Source organism: Equus caballus, chromosome 7 (genome assembly GCF_041296265.1).
Source record: "Equus caballus isolate H_3958 breed thoroughbred chromosome 7, TB-T2T, whole genome shotgun sequence".
Lineage (NCBI taxonomy): Eukaryota > Metazoa > Chordata > Mammalia > Perissodactyla > Equidae > Equus > Equus caballus.
Window position 1 is genome coordinate 55,633,942 of NC_091690.1, and position 12,973 is coordinate 55,646,914.

Genomic DNA, 12,973 nt, shown 5'->3' on the forward strand with positions numbered 1-12,973 from the left:
ATTTTCTTTTTCCCCAACATAACTATTTTCATATGTTTTATTGTACTTTCTTCAAAGCAACATCTTTGGGCTGAAGTGATCAACAGAGAGCCCCTACCATCTTCTTGTCGCCAGCTGTGAGGAAATAGCATTCTAGTATTTGCATACTTATAGTACTTTGAGCTTTTGAGTGAACCCAGGTAACCGGTCTGGTCACTGACAACAGTGATCATTTTCAATGTCTCTCTGGGAAGAATGGCAAAAGACACGAAACCTGCCTTTGGTAAGAATTGGGTCTTTCTAGAAAGTTCCTATTACTGGAATCCCTGGCTTCCCTCAAAGCTGAGTTTAATTCAGTGGGAAAGGATCTCCGTCGCCAAGAAACAGGTTGTATGGTGGAAAATACAGGCTCTGGAGCCAAAGCAATGTGAGTTTGGTGCTGCCTTGACTCTGTCAAGTACTTAACCTTGGAGCCTCGATTCCTGGTTTGTAAAGCGGGAATAACAACATCCGCAAGCAAGAATGAATGAAAGTTGCCGGTGGAATTCCTGTCAGAAGAAATGCTCACAAACAGCTGGACTGGCATTTTAGGAGAAAGAGAATGCTGTGCTTTTTACTCAGCCATATAGAAAGGCAGTCCAATAGCACATTAAGCTTGAAGGCCATGCTCACCGCACTAAACAGACACAGCTTGAATAGTCACCCTTCTAATAGCTGCTCACAACGACCATTTTCTGTTGAGCCATTTTTGAAGACAGTAGAGCTCTATTTTTAGGGAAGGCTACTGGCAGTTAGGGTAGCCTTTCAATCCCATATCCATTTGTCATAGTAAAGACTACCACTACCAGTGGTCAGAAGATGTGGGATTGGAAGATACAAGAGCTTTCTTTGGAAATAGCCCCTTGGACATGAAATTCCCTGGTACAAAGCTTAAGGAAAAGTCTTTCTTGGCAGCCTGGCTGGCATGAGCATTTTCTTTCTTTAATAAACAAAACATGACTATGCCATCTTTGTGTTGTTAGAAAACCTGGAAGCTGTGTGTCCCAGCCAAGTGGATCTGGGTCTTTCCACAGGGCAGGGGGACCTGGCTTTTAGAGACTTGCTGGCAGACCCCATGAATCTTAGCAATCAGCCTCATCTTTAGAAAATGGAACTTGGATATTGAATGCAATGGTCTCTGCCTATCAGAATAGAAACCAGTATCCAAATATCCAACAATGGTTGCCTGAACACTTCAAAAGATGTTCTAAGAACCACAAAGTTGAAAATATGCACAACAGCTTCTGGAGCCAGAAGGTGCCTTCATACGGAACTCCAGGGAACAAATAAGATGCATAAGACACTGGACTCAGAGTGGGAGAGGGGGAGCAAGGGCTATTTTCTGCCAAAATAAAACTCAGGGACACAGAAGACTCTGGCATTATCTCACCCAGCTGTACCATGGACTCTGGGGCTAGGAATATTGCCCTCAGATTGAATAAGTTGGGGCTGGAACAAACCTCTCACCTGTGAAAAAGCCATTTCTAAGTGGACACAAGGAAACTCTTAAAATACAAGCCAAATCTTTTGTAACTGTCCCCTCTTTAAAACATTGCAAAACAAAAATAAAACATAACTACCTGTAGCACCCTTATCTCCAACTAGGATGTTTCATTCTAAAATAAAACTAAGGAAACACTGTGTGTTTTAACAGTGAAGAATCCTTGAAAATTCTCAAATTCAAACTGAGTCCAAAACCCCCTGGAAGTTCCTGGTGGTGCCTAGTGAAAATTGTCCACACATAGAGTAAGCCATTACTGAAAACACCCAGCTGTGCATACGGCTCTTCACAGACAAGGCTGTGAATAGATAGAGCTAAGAAGGTCTCTTCCAAATTACACACCCACCCATGCTAGAGCTCTCCAAGCAAACACAAAACCCCTCCTGTTGATTTAGATCAACTCACCTCCATTATAACCACCCAAGGAATACAACCTTCCCCAAGCAGAGTCAAAAGGAAGCCAAACCTGGGAGTTTCTGGGGACCCCAAGTTCACTCACTTGTCTTCTGTGAAACTTTTCCCAGTAATAACGTTCTTTCCTTGGGGTACATAGTTCCAGTACTCTTCCACAATCCCAATGTGGTATGTTCTGGTAACTGCGCCAACCAGCCCAGACAGACCCAGGAATGTGAGGAGAAGTATGCAGTTAGCCTGCTGCTTCCGAGGCATTTGTGGATGTAACTCAGGCAAGCAGCCTGTGCTGGAGGCAACCCTGCCTGTCCCTCCCCCTCACTCACAGCTAGTTATAAATAAGGATTGGCCAAGGCCCAGCTCCTCCTCCTTAGGTAGCTTGGGGTTGGGACAGAGGCTGACAACTTGTGTAAGCACAGCAAACTCGATGGAGGAGTTGCTATGACGACAAACCTTTTGCCAGCCATCCAAAAAATGTGTAACTAGCTTATTTTTTTACTGCACCAGTTAGACAGGCCTGTTTCTGTAGGTTTTGGTGCTCTGCTCTGATGGTAGTCATTTATCTTTGTCAAGAATGGCAGGGCAACAAGTTGGGCTGATGTTTCTCCATTTCCTCCTCTTTTTTTCTCTATACCAAATACAGGAACATATTAAAATCTAGAAACTGGACTGGCTTGAGTGGAGCATCAGGAAATATCCCAAGCACTAAAGAAGGCTTCATCTCTTTCAGCAGTGCAGAGGAAGTGATGTAATCACCCTCTGCCATCTCCAACTTGTTTTATGAGGCTACATGAAACGATCAACTCACATCATAAAGTTCAGAACAACATTGTAAAACTTCACTAATTCTCCATTTGCTCATGCACCATCTCCCCCAAATTCTCTCAAATCCCCCCAACAAAAATGAGGAGGCTAATCACCAATTCAGCCAAAATTTGAGAGGCCATCACCCCCTAACAGTGAGCTGCCTTTCTCAGGATGATTCAAAATGATAAGAAAGGAGTACCCTTCAGGCACATGAAGACAAAATCCAGTAGCAGGTCTTAGGACAAAATTCAATAGCAGGTCTTTGGGTCCAAAAAAGGTGAAGGGAGTGCCTGTTCTGTGTGCTCTGATCTGTGACCTAGAATCTCGGTGTTGAAAGACCTCACCCAGCCCTGGGAGACAGCCAATCGGATCCCCACACAGAGTAGCTCTTGAGGCAGCAGCCGTGGAAGGAAGGAGACAGCCTCCTGGCTGGGTTTTGAGATTGGACAGACCTGTGTTTGAATCCAGTCTCACCACTTACTAACTTAGTAGAGTTGAAGAATCACTTGACCTCTCTAAGCCTGAGTCTGGAAAACAAGGATGGAGGGACTGTTAAGGAGATTTAAAGGATGACATAGAAGCAAAGCTAGATGACCCTGGGTTTGATGGTGATTTTTCAGATACAACACCGAAGACACAATCCATGAAAGAAATAATTGATGAGCTGGACTTTAAAAAAATTGACACTTTCTGCTCTGTGAAAGACACGGTTAAGAGAATGAGAAGAGAAACCAGAGACTGTGGAAAATATTTGCAAAAAACACATCTGATAAAGGACTGCAATTCAAAATATGCAAAGAACTCTTAAAACTCAGCAATAAGGAAACAAACCACCTAATTGGAAAATGGGCAAAAGACCTCAACAGATACCTGATCAAAGAAGATATATATACAAATTGAAAATAACCGTGTGAAAAGATGCTCCACATCATACGTCATCAGGGAAATGCAAATTAAAACAACAGTGAGACATCATTACACACCTATTAGAATGGCCAAAATCCAGAACACTGATAAGCTCAAATCCTGGTGAGGATGTGGAACAACAGGAACTCTCATTCATTGCTGGTGGGAATGCAAAACGGTACAGCCACTTTGGAAGACAGTTTGGCAGTTTCTTACAAAACTAAGCATACAGTACACATGAAATATCTTACCATTTTATTTGTCAATTATACCTCAACGAAACTAAGAAAAACTAAACATACTCTTACTGTGTGATACAGCAATCATGCTCTTTGTATTTACCCAAAAAACAAGAAAACAAGTCTACACGAAAACCTGCACACAGATGTTTGTAGCAGATTCATTCATAATTGCCAAAACTTGGAAACAACCAAGAAGTCTTTAATGAATAAATAAACTGTGGTACATATAGAAATGGAATATTATTCGGCACTAAAATGAAATAAGCTATCAAACAAGGAAAAGACATGGAGGAAACTTAAATGTGTATCACTAAGGTAAAGAGGCCAATCTGAAAATCTATGTATTGGGTAATTCCAACTAGGTGACATGCTGGAAAAGTCAAAACTGCGGAGATAGTAAAAAAATCAGGGGTTAGCAGGGAGGCAGGGATGAATAGATAGAGTACCCAGGCTTTTTAGGGCGGTGAAACTACTCTGTATGATGCCATAATGGTGGCTACACATCATTATGTGTTTGTCCAAATCCATAGAACGTACAACACCAAGAGTGAACCCTAATGTAAACTATGCGTTTTGAGCGATAATGATGTGTCAATGTAGGTTCATCAGTTGCAACAAATATATCACTGTGGTGAGGGATGTTGATAATAGGGGAGGCTAAGCATGTATGGGGGCAGGAGTATATGGCAAAACTCTGTACCTTCTGCTCAATATTGCTGTGAACCTAAAACTGCTCTAAAAACAATAAAATCTATTTTAAAAAAAGAAGATTTAAAGATAATGCCTGCAAAGTGCCTATCACAGCCCCCAGCACAGAGTAGCTGTGCAGTAAATGTGAAAGTCCTTCTTCCCTATCCACCCCCTCTAAGAGAGACTGCTTCCATCTATGTAATGAGAGACTTGTATTGCCACCAACATTCATCTTCTTCTTTCCCAGAGTCCCAGAATCCCATCTACCACACCTCTCACCAGCCTCAAGTAAGAGAGTTCTTTTTCTTTAAATGGTAGATACTCTATAGATGTGCTGTAGCACGAGTTTTGAAGTAATGCCCATCTTAGCCAATAAAATACATTCTGAGCATCCTGTTTCATAGCCAGGCTCTTAACATCTTTGATTTATTGATTTGTCTTTATGTCAGTACATTTGCAGAGCAATTGCCACAGCACATTTCCCTTTAACTCAAATCTGCTCTTCAATGTGGGTTGGAAAGCTTGGTGCAAGTTTATCATTTTAACAGCCATGATAGAGGAAAGACTCACAGGGCGAATCTGAGCACGGCCTCAAAATAAGTAGAGCTTTAGGAGTTCTTGGAATTTGGAAATGTCCCAGAATCAATAGTTTTTTGTTTATGTCCCAGAGAAGGAGGCTATTTGGGGCCAAACAGGCTTGATGGGGTACCAAAAACTTCATTATGCAGCATTCCACCCAAATTCTTTTAGATGGGAGAAACAGAGATATAAATGACATATCAAAAACACAAAAGAGTTAACTTTCCTACCCAGGATACTGAATGCATACAGCGAAAACCCTGAGGAAAGTGTCACCTACCTTCTGATTCAAAACTAGGCCCACAGGAGGCTCGAGGAGACAGGAGAACCAGGCAGCCATAGCAGATGTGGCCAATGCACTCAATCTATCCACAGCCGAGAACGTGATCACGAGGGGCGAAAGAATTAGGGAAAGAGTTTCCTAAAACCAGTGAAATAGTGTTCTGGAAACCTCTCTGAAATTCTTCCTTACTCTGGGACAATAAAGATGCTCAACAAGCATCTGAATTACATAAGAGCTAAAGAAAAGAAAAGGAACTGGTATAGGTGAATACAGTGTTTGTATAACATACATTTCTGAAAACCCACAGTTAAATACAAGATGAGATTGACAATGCCTGGAATTTGACTAGGAAATCTGTGAGTAATAGTGTTAACAAACACTTTCAACTTCGTTGGACATGATTCAGACATAAATAAAGCAGAGAAACTCAACATTTATAAAGCACCTACTATGTGAGATGGACAGTCCGAGATATTCACTCCCTTATTTCCTCAATAGACTCACCAGGTTTGAGATATGGTAAATTTGACGTCATGCCTCAATAGAAGACAAAGGTAATCTTGGATCAAACCCTTTTCTCTGAAACATAATACAGGATATCAAACAATAAAACTTTTAGTGAGAGAAACCAATTCAGAGAAATAGGATTTTAGCTAGCCTTCATTGGATTGTCATTTTAAATAATAAATAAAATGTGAATGATGAAATTGGCTACTCCATTCTTTAGACTTCTTGCATGTTTTAAGAGATACATCAAATGCTCCTTAAGAGATTCTCCGTATCCTGAACTCTGGTCTAAAACTCCCATCTGTGCAGCCCTCTCAGGGCCCTGCTACAGTAGAGCGCAGTTCTCTGACCTCACTGGGACCCTCAGCTCCTTGAAGGTACCTCATTATTTCTCACCTGGAGCCTTAGGGCTCCCTAACAGCTCTCACTGGGGCCAGAGTGACCTTCTTGAATGAAGATAGGCCCAGGTCTCTCCACTGCTTGAGATTTTTCAGCAGCTCCCCATGGCCTTCAGGATAAGGGCTGACAGCCTTGACCTGACTTTCAAGGCTGGTCCTGATCTGACTCCTGGGGACTGGGGATCTCTCCTCAACATTTAGTCCATGCTCTGAGCATCATCATCACCATGGCAACCAGGGTGCCCTTCGTCTGTGCTCCTGTCATCTCCGTGTGCACGGCTTTTCCATAGAACTTATCATATGACTCAGTAATCACCTGTTTATCTGTTCGCCCTCCCACACAAACACTCAGCACAGGCTTCCTATGGGCAGGGACTAGGCCTTGTTCATTCTTGGGTCCCCAGTGTCTGATGTTAAATGGTGAACCAATGCATGTGTGAATGAATGAATAAAAGAATATTAGATGTTTACCAATACATACCAAGTGCATGTTATGTAGGGTTTCTACACTAAGCCCTTTACATGCACTATCTCATTTAAGTAGTACAACAACCATATCAAGTGTGCACCATTTCTATCCCTTCTTTACAGATGAGAAAACTGTAAGTTCAGAGAGGGTAGGTCATTTTCTCAGTGCCCCACAACTGGTAAGTGGTAGAGTTATGTGAGACTCCAAAGCCAGCATTCTGACCCAAGGCCCCCAGACTGAGGAGAAGGGGGCACCAGAGATCATGGTTGCCTGCTTCAAACTACTGGGTGGGACCTGCTCTCTGTAAAGACATAAGAGCAGGACTCTTCAAGGATGTATCCATTGGAGGAGGATGCCAAAATTCCCCTCCAGCCCAGCGCATGCACCCTTGACAGCACAAGCAAAGCCTTGATCCTTACCTTGAAAACACCAAACATACCACACCGCTTCATTTCTCCATTTAATATTCCAGCCCTCCTCTCACCCCACTAAAATCCTTCTCATCCTCCCCAATCCTCCTAGGCTCTTCCTTTCTGGAGCCTTCCCTGGTTCCTGCCATACCCACCACGCCTTCCATCCCATGCCACAGCAGTGATCACTCCCTCCTCTGTGCTTCCTCTCAGCTTTGCACACGTGTTGTCCCTGTTTATATTCTTGTTTGCTTACGTGTCGGTCTCCCTTATTATACTCTAAACTCCTTAAGACTGACCCGCCCTCAACACCTCCTTCTCACTACACCTGAAGTCCCAAGGCTTTATTAAAAGAACCTGCTGCTCAGTGGCTGCTCCAGCCTCCACTTGCCATTCCTGGGTGCCCCATCTCCAGACTCTCAGTCTCTGAGAGTTTCACCCCTGCCCATCCTTTCTGGACCTTCCACTGGGCTGGGCTGGGCTGGGCTGGGCTGGGGTTTTGGGCTTCTCTCTCCCTTGCCTCCCTCCCTCCCCAAATCCTGTCTTTCACTCGTAACTCAGCTCCGAGGACTGAGATCTGAGAGCTAGTCCTGCCTTACCCTCACACCCAGGTCTGGTGCTCAGGCCACTTCCTGTCTGGATTGGGAGATTTGAATGGCATCTTGTTCATGTCTGTATTCCCAGTGGTTAGCACAGAACCAGTGGTTAGTAGCAGGCCCTGAGGAAAAAACAATATTAACAACTGTGGCATTTGCAAAAATCAGGCAGTGTATTTACTGTTTCACATAGATTATCTCTGGCTCCTTGTAATCATAACACTCTAGGAGGTAGATATTTTTACCCTTGTTTTGCAGATAGAGAAGCTGAGGGTTGGGAAGGTCAATAACTTGCCAAGCCCATACAGCTAGAAAATAGCAGAGCCAGGAATCAAACCCAGGTCTGTCTGACCATCACGCTCAATAGATGTTAGTGGAACTGGACTAAGTTGAGAGCCAAGGCCAGGTCAGGAGACCCTTTCAAGGAAGGAAACATTAGCAATATATGAGGAGTTTCTGTCACCAACTAGTTGCCCCATGAGAAACTCAAGGGTGGGTTTGGAAGCATTTAACTGTTTTTCCAAATTGTTCTTTTTCCTTTTGTTATGTTAATGAGATGCAATCACCAACCACCCTGAACCAGACCCAGCCTCACCACAAAAGCTACACCTATGACCTCAGCCTCACTTTTAATGCTATGATGTCTCCAGGAGGAGCTTAGGCCTTATTACCATAACTTGCAGTGTACATGGAAGCAGGTTTTCCAACTGAGTCTGTGCAAGCAAATACCCACATCTCCCTTTTGAATATTCATTCCCCATCCGAAATAAAAGGTCCCTGCTTCCCTTTGTTCAGGGACGTCATGACTCTGGAAATGATTCCATGTGGCCTCCCATTTGCTGCAAATATACTTTACTTTGTGAGACAACTCCTTCTGGTGGAGAGGCTGATTTAACTCGCCAGGAGGGAACCCACTTTGCTTCTGATAACATTTCTTCAAACGTGACCTAAGAATTTGAAAGGAACAGAAGGTAGAATGCACATGGGCAAACCCTCCACCAAACGAAAGTCCAGTGATGAAATCATTCATTCAACCACTTGAAAATATTTACTGAACACCTGCCTTGTTAACTTCTAGTCAACTGGGAATGAGACATGCATGTTTCCTGCCTTCAAAGAGGTTCTATTCTTGTGAGGGAGACAGATTGTAAACAAAAACAAGTTATAAAATATTAATTAAAAACTTTAACTACATATCATGATGAGTTCAGTGAAGTTCAAGTTAAAGCCACTGTGAATGGTGTAGGGAAAATGCCAGGACGACACTCTGGAGGTCGCTGAGATCTTTTGGGAGGTGGCCCCGCAGCTTGTTCTGAGGCAGGCTTATGTTTTATAAGGTGAATAGACCAGAATGAAGTTCCACCGCTAGAAGCCCCATCCACTGCCATCATCGAAAAAACCCAAGGTCGGGCCTGAGAGACGCTTTGGTTGAGGAAAGTTGACAGGCCACATCCCTGCCCGGTGGGAACTTTCACTGGGGAAGTGCCTGCTGATGCCTCATATCCCACAGTCCTGAGGCAAACCCTGGTGCCAGAGACTCAGGAGAGCCAGGCTTCAATCACAGATAGAAAAAGAAGAGCCGAGGAAATGGGCTCCCATCCACTCTCTCCTCAAACTCCTCTGTCTTCCCCTCCTTCCACGCAAACCAACTCAGCCAGGGGAGGTGATTCAAGCCCCTAATGCCCCTTTGATATGTGGATCTTCACAGGTTCAGGTAGGGGAGGGGAGAGGTCAATATAAACACTCAGAGTGTTAGCAACATTCTGGCAACCATTCTTACACAAGCCCACACAAGAAACATCAAGCCCACTAACAGGAGCAATCTGCCTGGCAGGCCACCCTCCTGGAACCAGAACTGGCTACAGGGCCCTGGGCAAGCACATAAGCACAAGTCCTAGAGCCCCAGAGGCATCTGGTCAACCCCATGCACAAGCTGGGGGGTTGGAGAGTGCCCCAAAGAGGAGAAATGGGACGAGAGACCAAGACCCATCCAGGTTCCCATCTGGGCTCAAAGTACCCTGTGCAGATGGCTCTGCTAGGCCCAAATAGTCCCAGACACCAGAAGGGAACCATCACTCCAAAATGAGGGTGCTCCTAAGGGCCAGGGGTCAGAGGAAGGACCTCATCGCCCAAGTCTAAGGACAGTACAGGGTTCAGCTCTCCTCTCAGCGCTAGTGTGTGTGTGTGTGTGTGTGTGTGTGTGTTTGGAGGGGAGGGGAACAATCTGGCCATTGTGGTTTGGACATAGGGTTTTCCCATAGCATGTCTTTGGTGACACTTCTAGACCCTCATTCTCATTCAAAGAGAAAAACCAAAGCAAAGAGCTGGAAAGTCCTCAGAGACCTACCCCATGTCTCTTACCATGAGTAAAGGATCACGCATTCATGCACTTCTCCATAGGACGAGGATTACCCTTCACTATCTCTGTCACATCCTATCTGTGCCCTGCTGTCCTGCGTACTCAAATCTCAGAGCCAGCTGTGTTGTAACTGGGGCACATGGCATGTGATTGTAACTTCTCCTAATCCCAGTCACTAAAGCTCTGAGACTCCCCATGTGTTCACAGTTCAGAAACAAACAAGACAATGGTCTGACAGCTCCCTGGGTGGTCAGTAAAAGCCAGATTCCATTGCAACAGAACTGCGGGGTTCTTTTGTGAGACCTCGAATTTTTACTGTAGATCCAATGCTCTCTTAAAATAGGTAGGTCCTCCCTGAGACTTGAAGCTTGTTTTGTGATGATCATGGTTGTAGTTGCCTTGCTTTGTACTAGTGGAGAAAGCTCCATTTCCTTTCATCATTACTGACCAGAGAAGAGGTCTTAGGGACTTAGAGAAAGTTCTCTTGCCTGAGGCCCCAGGGTTTCAGAGCCATGTCTGTGTGAAGGCATTTGGCAAATCAGGATGCTATATAGGACTGGCCGAAGGTCAATCCAGACTTGAGATCCTCCCCTTCTCCCACCCTTCCATGGTTCTTCCAGTAATGGCTCAATAGGGATGTCCTCAATACACCCCCAGTGACCTGGGCTTATGGAATGCAGAGGAGCAGGGCAAGGCACTCAGGAAGGGGGTTACCAACTCCCCAACCTGTTTTCTGGGAAGGTACCAGGCTGCTCATCTCAGCACTTCTGAAAAATCCCTCCTGAGGAACAGAGCTCTTCAGAAAGCCCTGTTATGTGGCATCAAAGATGCTGGTTAAGTGGAGCAAATTTCTGGGTGTGGGTGGCCACAGGAAGTAAATTCCTGTTAAAAAGGAGGGCCCTGGCTCCAGGTGGGGCCTGCCTTAGCTGAGACCTCCCCGGGACATAGATTCCCAGGAGAAATGCTTCTGACGATCAAAGCACCTGGTGATTCTGTAGAGAAGGTCTTTATAGGTAGTGCTTCAGCTCCCAGGTTCGGGCACGTAGGCACATGTGGCATGGGTTCTGGTCCCTGGCCAGGGCTCCCTGCTCTGGCCTGATCATTGACGCCCAAATTCCGCAATCAGAACTTCCCGATTTTTGCTTAAGATGAACCCTGTAAAAATGCAAATCTCTCATGGTATTGGTCTCACTGGTTGAAGTTGCCGTCAATGAATGAGTTTATTAGATCCTTTCCCATCCATAGGTTTAGATTGGGAGGAGAAAGAGAAGAAGCATGAAGCATATGGTCTTCCAGGAAGAGGTCCAGTAAAGCTCTGCTTCAAGTCAGAAGGAACCCAGGTGACCATCTGGTTCAGAAGTCCCAACTCAGAGCCCACAGGCCAAATCCAGCCTGGGTTCTCGGTTTAGAAGAGCATCTACTACAAAATCTAATTATTTCCTTTAAGTAGGATATAAGCCCTCCAGTTCATCATAGACACCCCCCTCCACTCCTCACTGTCTCGCATCTGTTCACTGCATCTATTCAGGACACCTGGTCCAAAGGTGACCTCTGAATTCTAGTCAAATTTTCCACTCAATGCAAATTCACCCTTCAACAACATCGTGCATTCTTTCTTCATTCATTTATTCATATAGTCATTCAAAAAATATGTACTGAGCGCCTACTACAGGCAGGCTTATAAATTCATAGAATTTTAAACCAGGAAGAGTCATTGAAGTTGTTTGGTGTTATCACTTCATTTCACAGGTAACACGACTGAGGCAGAGAGCTGCCTGAGTTGGGTAACCCCCCAAAGTTGCTCCGAGGCTGAGCTGCGTTTAGTGAGAAGGTGGGTGTCCAGATGTGGTTGTCTTGTTTGAGACTGCCAAGCTCCTCCCTGAAACCCAATCACGCTGTGACTCTGGCACTCCCCTAATGTGCCAGTTCAATGACTCTCAAAGTGTAGTCCAGGGGCCTCTGGGGTCCCTGAGATCCTTTCAGGGGATTTGTGAGGTTAAAACTATTTTCATAATGATACAAAACTATTATTCGCTTTTGAAACTTTCATTCTCTCATGAATATATATTGAAGAGTTCTGGAGGTGCACGTCGCGTGATATCAAAACAGATTGAAGGCAGAAGCAGATTCGAGATATGTCATTGAGCAAGTTGGCATAACTTGATAACTGTGTCACTGTTCTCACTAAATATCTTTTTGGAAAACATATTTTCATTTAAAAATCTGTTACTTATATTAACATTTAATGGGTTTTAGTTTGACATTTATTATTATTCTTTTAAAATGAGTTAATAAATTGTTTTGAAACATCTCAGTTTTAATTTCTAATGTGGTAAATATCAGTAGATATAACCCACATAAACTATAGCTTTTGGGGGTCTTCAATAATTTTTAAGAGTATAAAGAGTTACTGAGTTCGAAAGTTTGAAAACTGCTGATCTATTCTGATAAACCAAGCAAAGGTAAATTATATTACTTGAATTTTTCCAACAAGCATACAGTCACATGTAAGTTGTATAATTCTTTTTAAAAAGTGAATGTGGCTCTATTTTTGCTTCTTAGAAATGGAAAGAGGAGGGGCCGGCCCAGTGGCCCAGCGGTTAAGTTCGCACATTCCGCTTTGGTGGCCAGGGGTTCGCTGGTTTGCATCCCGAGTGCGAATATGGCACCACTTGGCAAGCCATGCTGTGGTAGGCGTCCCACATATAAAGTAGAGGAAGATGGGCACGGATGTTAGCTCAGGGCCAGTCTTCCTCTGCAAAAAGAGGAGAATTGGCAGTAGTTAGATCACGGCTAA

At 44.2% G+C, this 12,973-nt stretch overlaps 2 protein-coding genes across 4 annotated transcripts in view; both read right to left on the minus strand.

Moving 5' to 3' along the window:
- Positions 1–2,683, minus strand: part of HEPHL1 (hephaestin like 1) — a 77,227-nt gene extending 74,544 nt beyond the window's left edge. Inside the window, exon 1 of one of the 3 annotated variants that reach the window (XM_014741930.3) lies at positions 2,019–2,683. In XM_014741930.3, the coding sequence (XP_014597416.3) occupies positions 2,019–2,188 (170 nt within the window). In that variant the 5' untranslated portion in view covers positions 2,189–2,683. Of the gene's footprint in view, positions 1–1,985 lie in introns of all 3 variants that reach the window. The other 2 variants (XM_023645560.2, XM_070273167.1) reach the window with 2 other exon arrangements.
- HNRNPM (heterogeneous nuclear ribonucleoprotein M) overlaps positions 1–12,973 on the minus strand; it is a 357,001-nt gene that overhangs the window by 302,582 nt on the left and 41,446 nt on the right. The window lies entirely within an intron of this gene.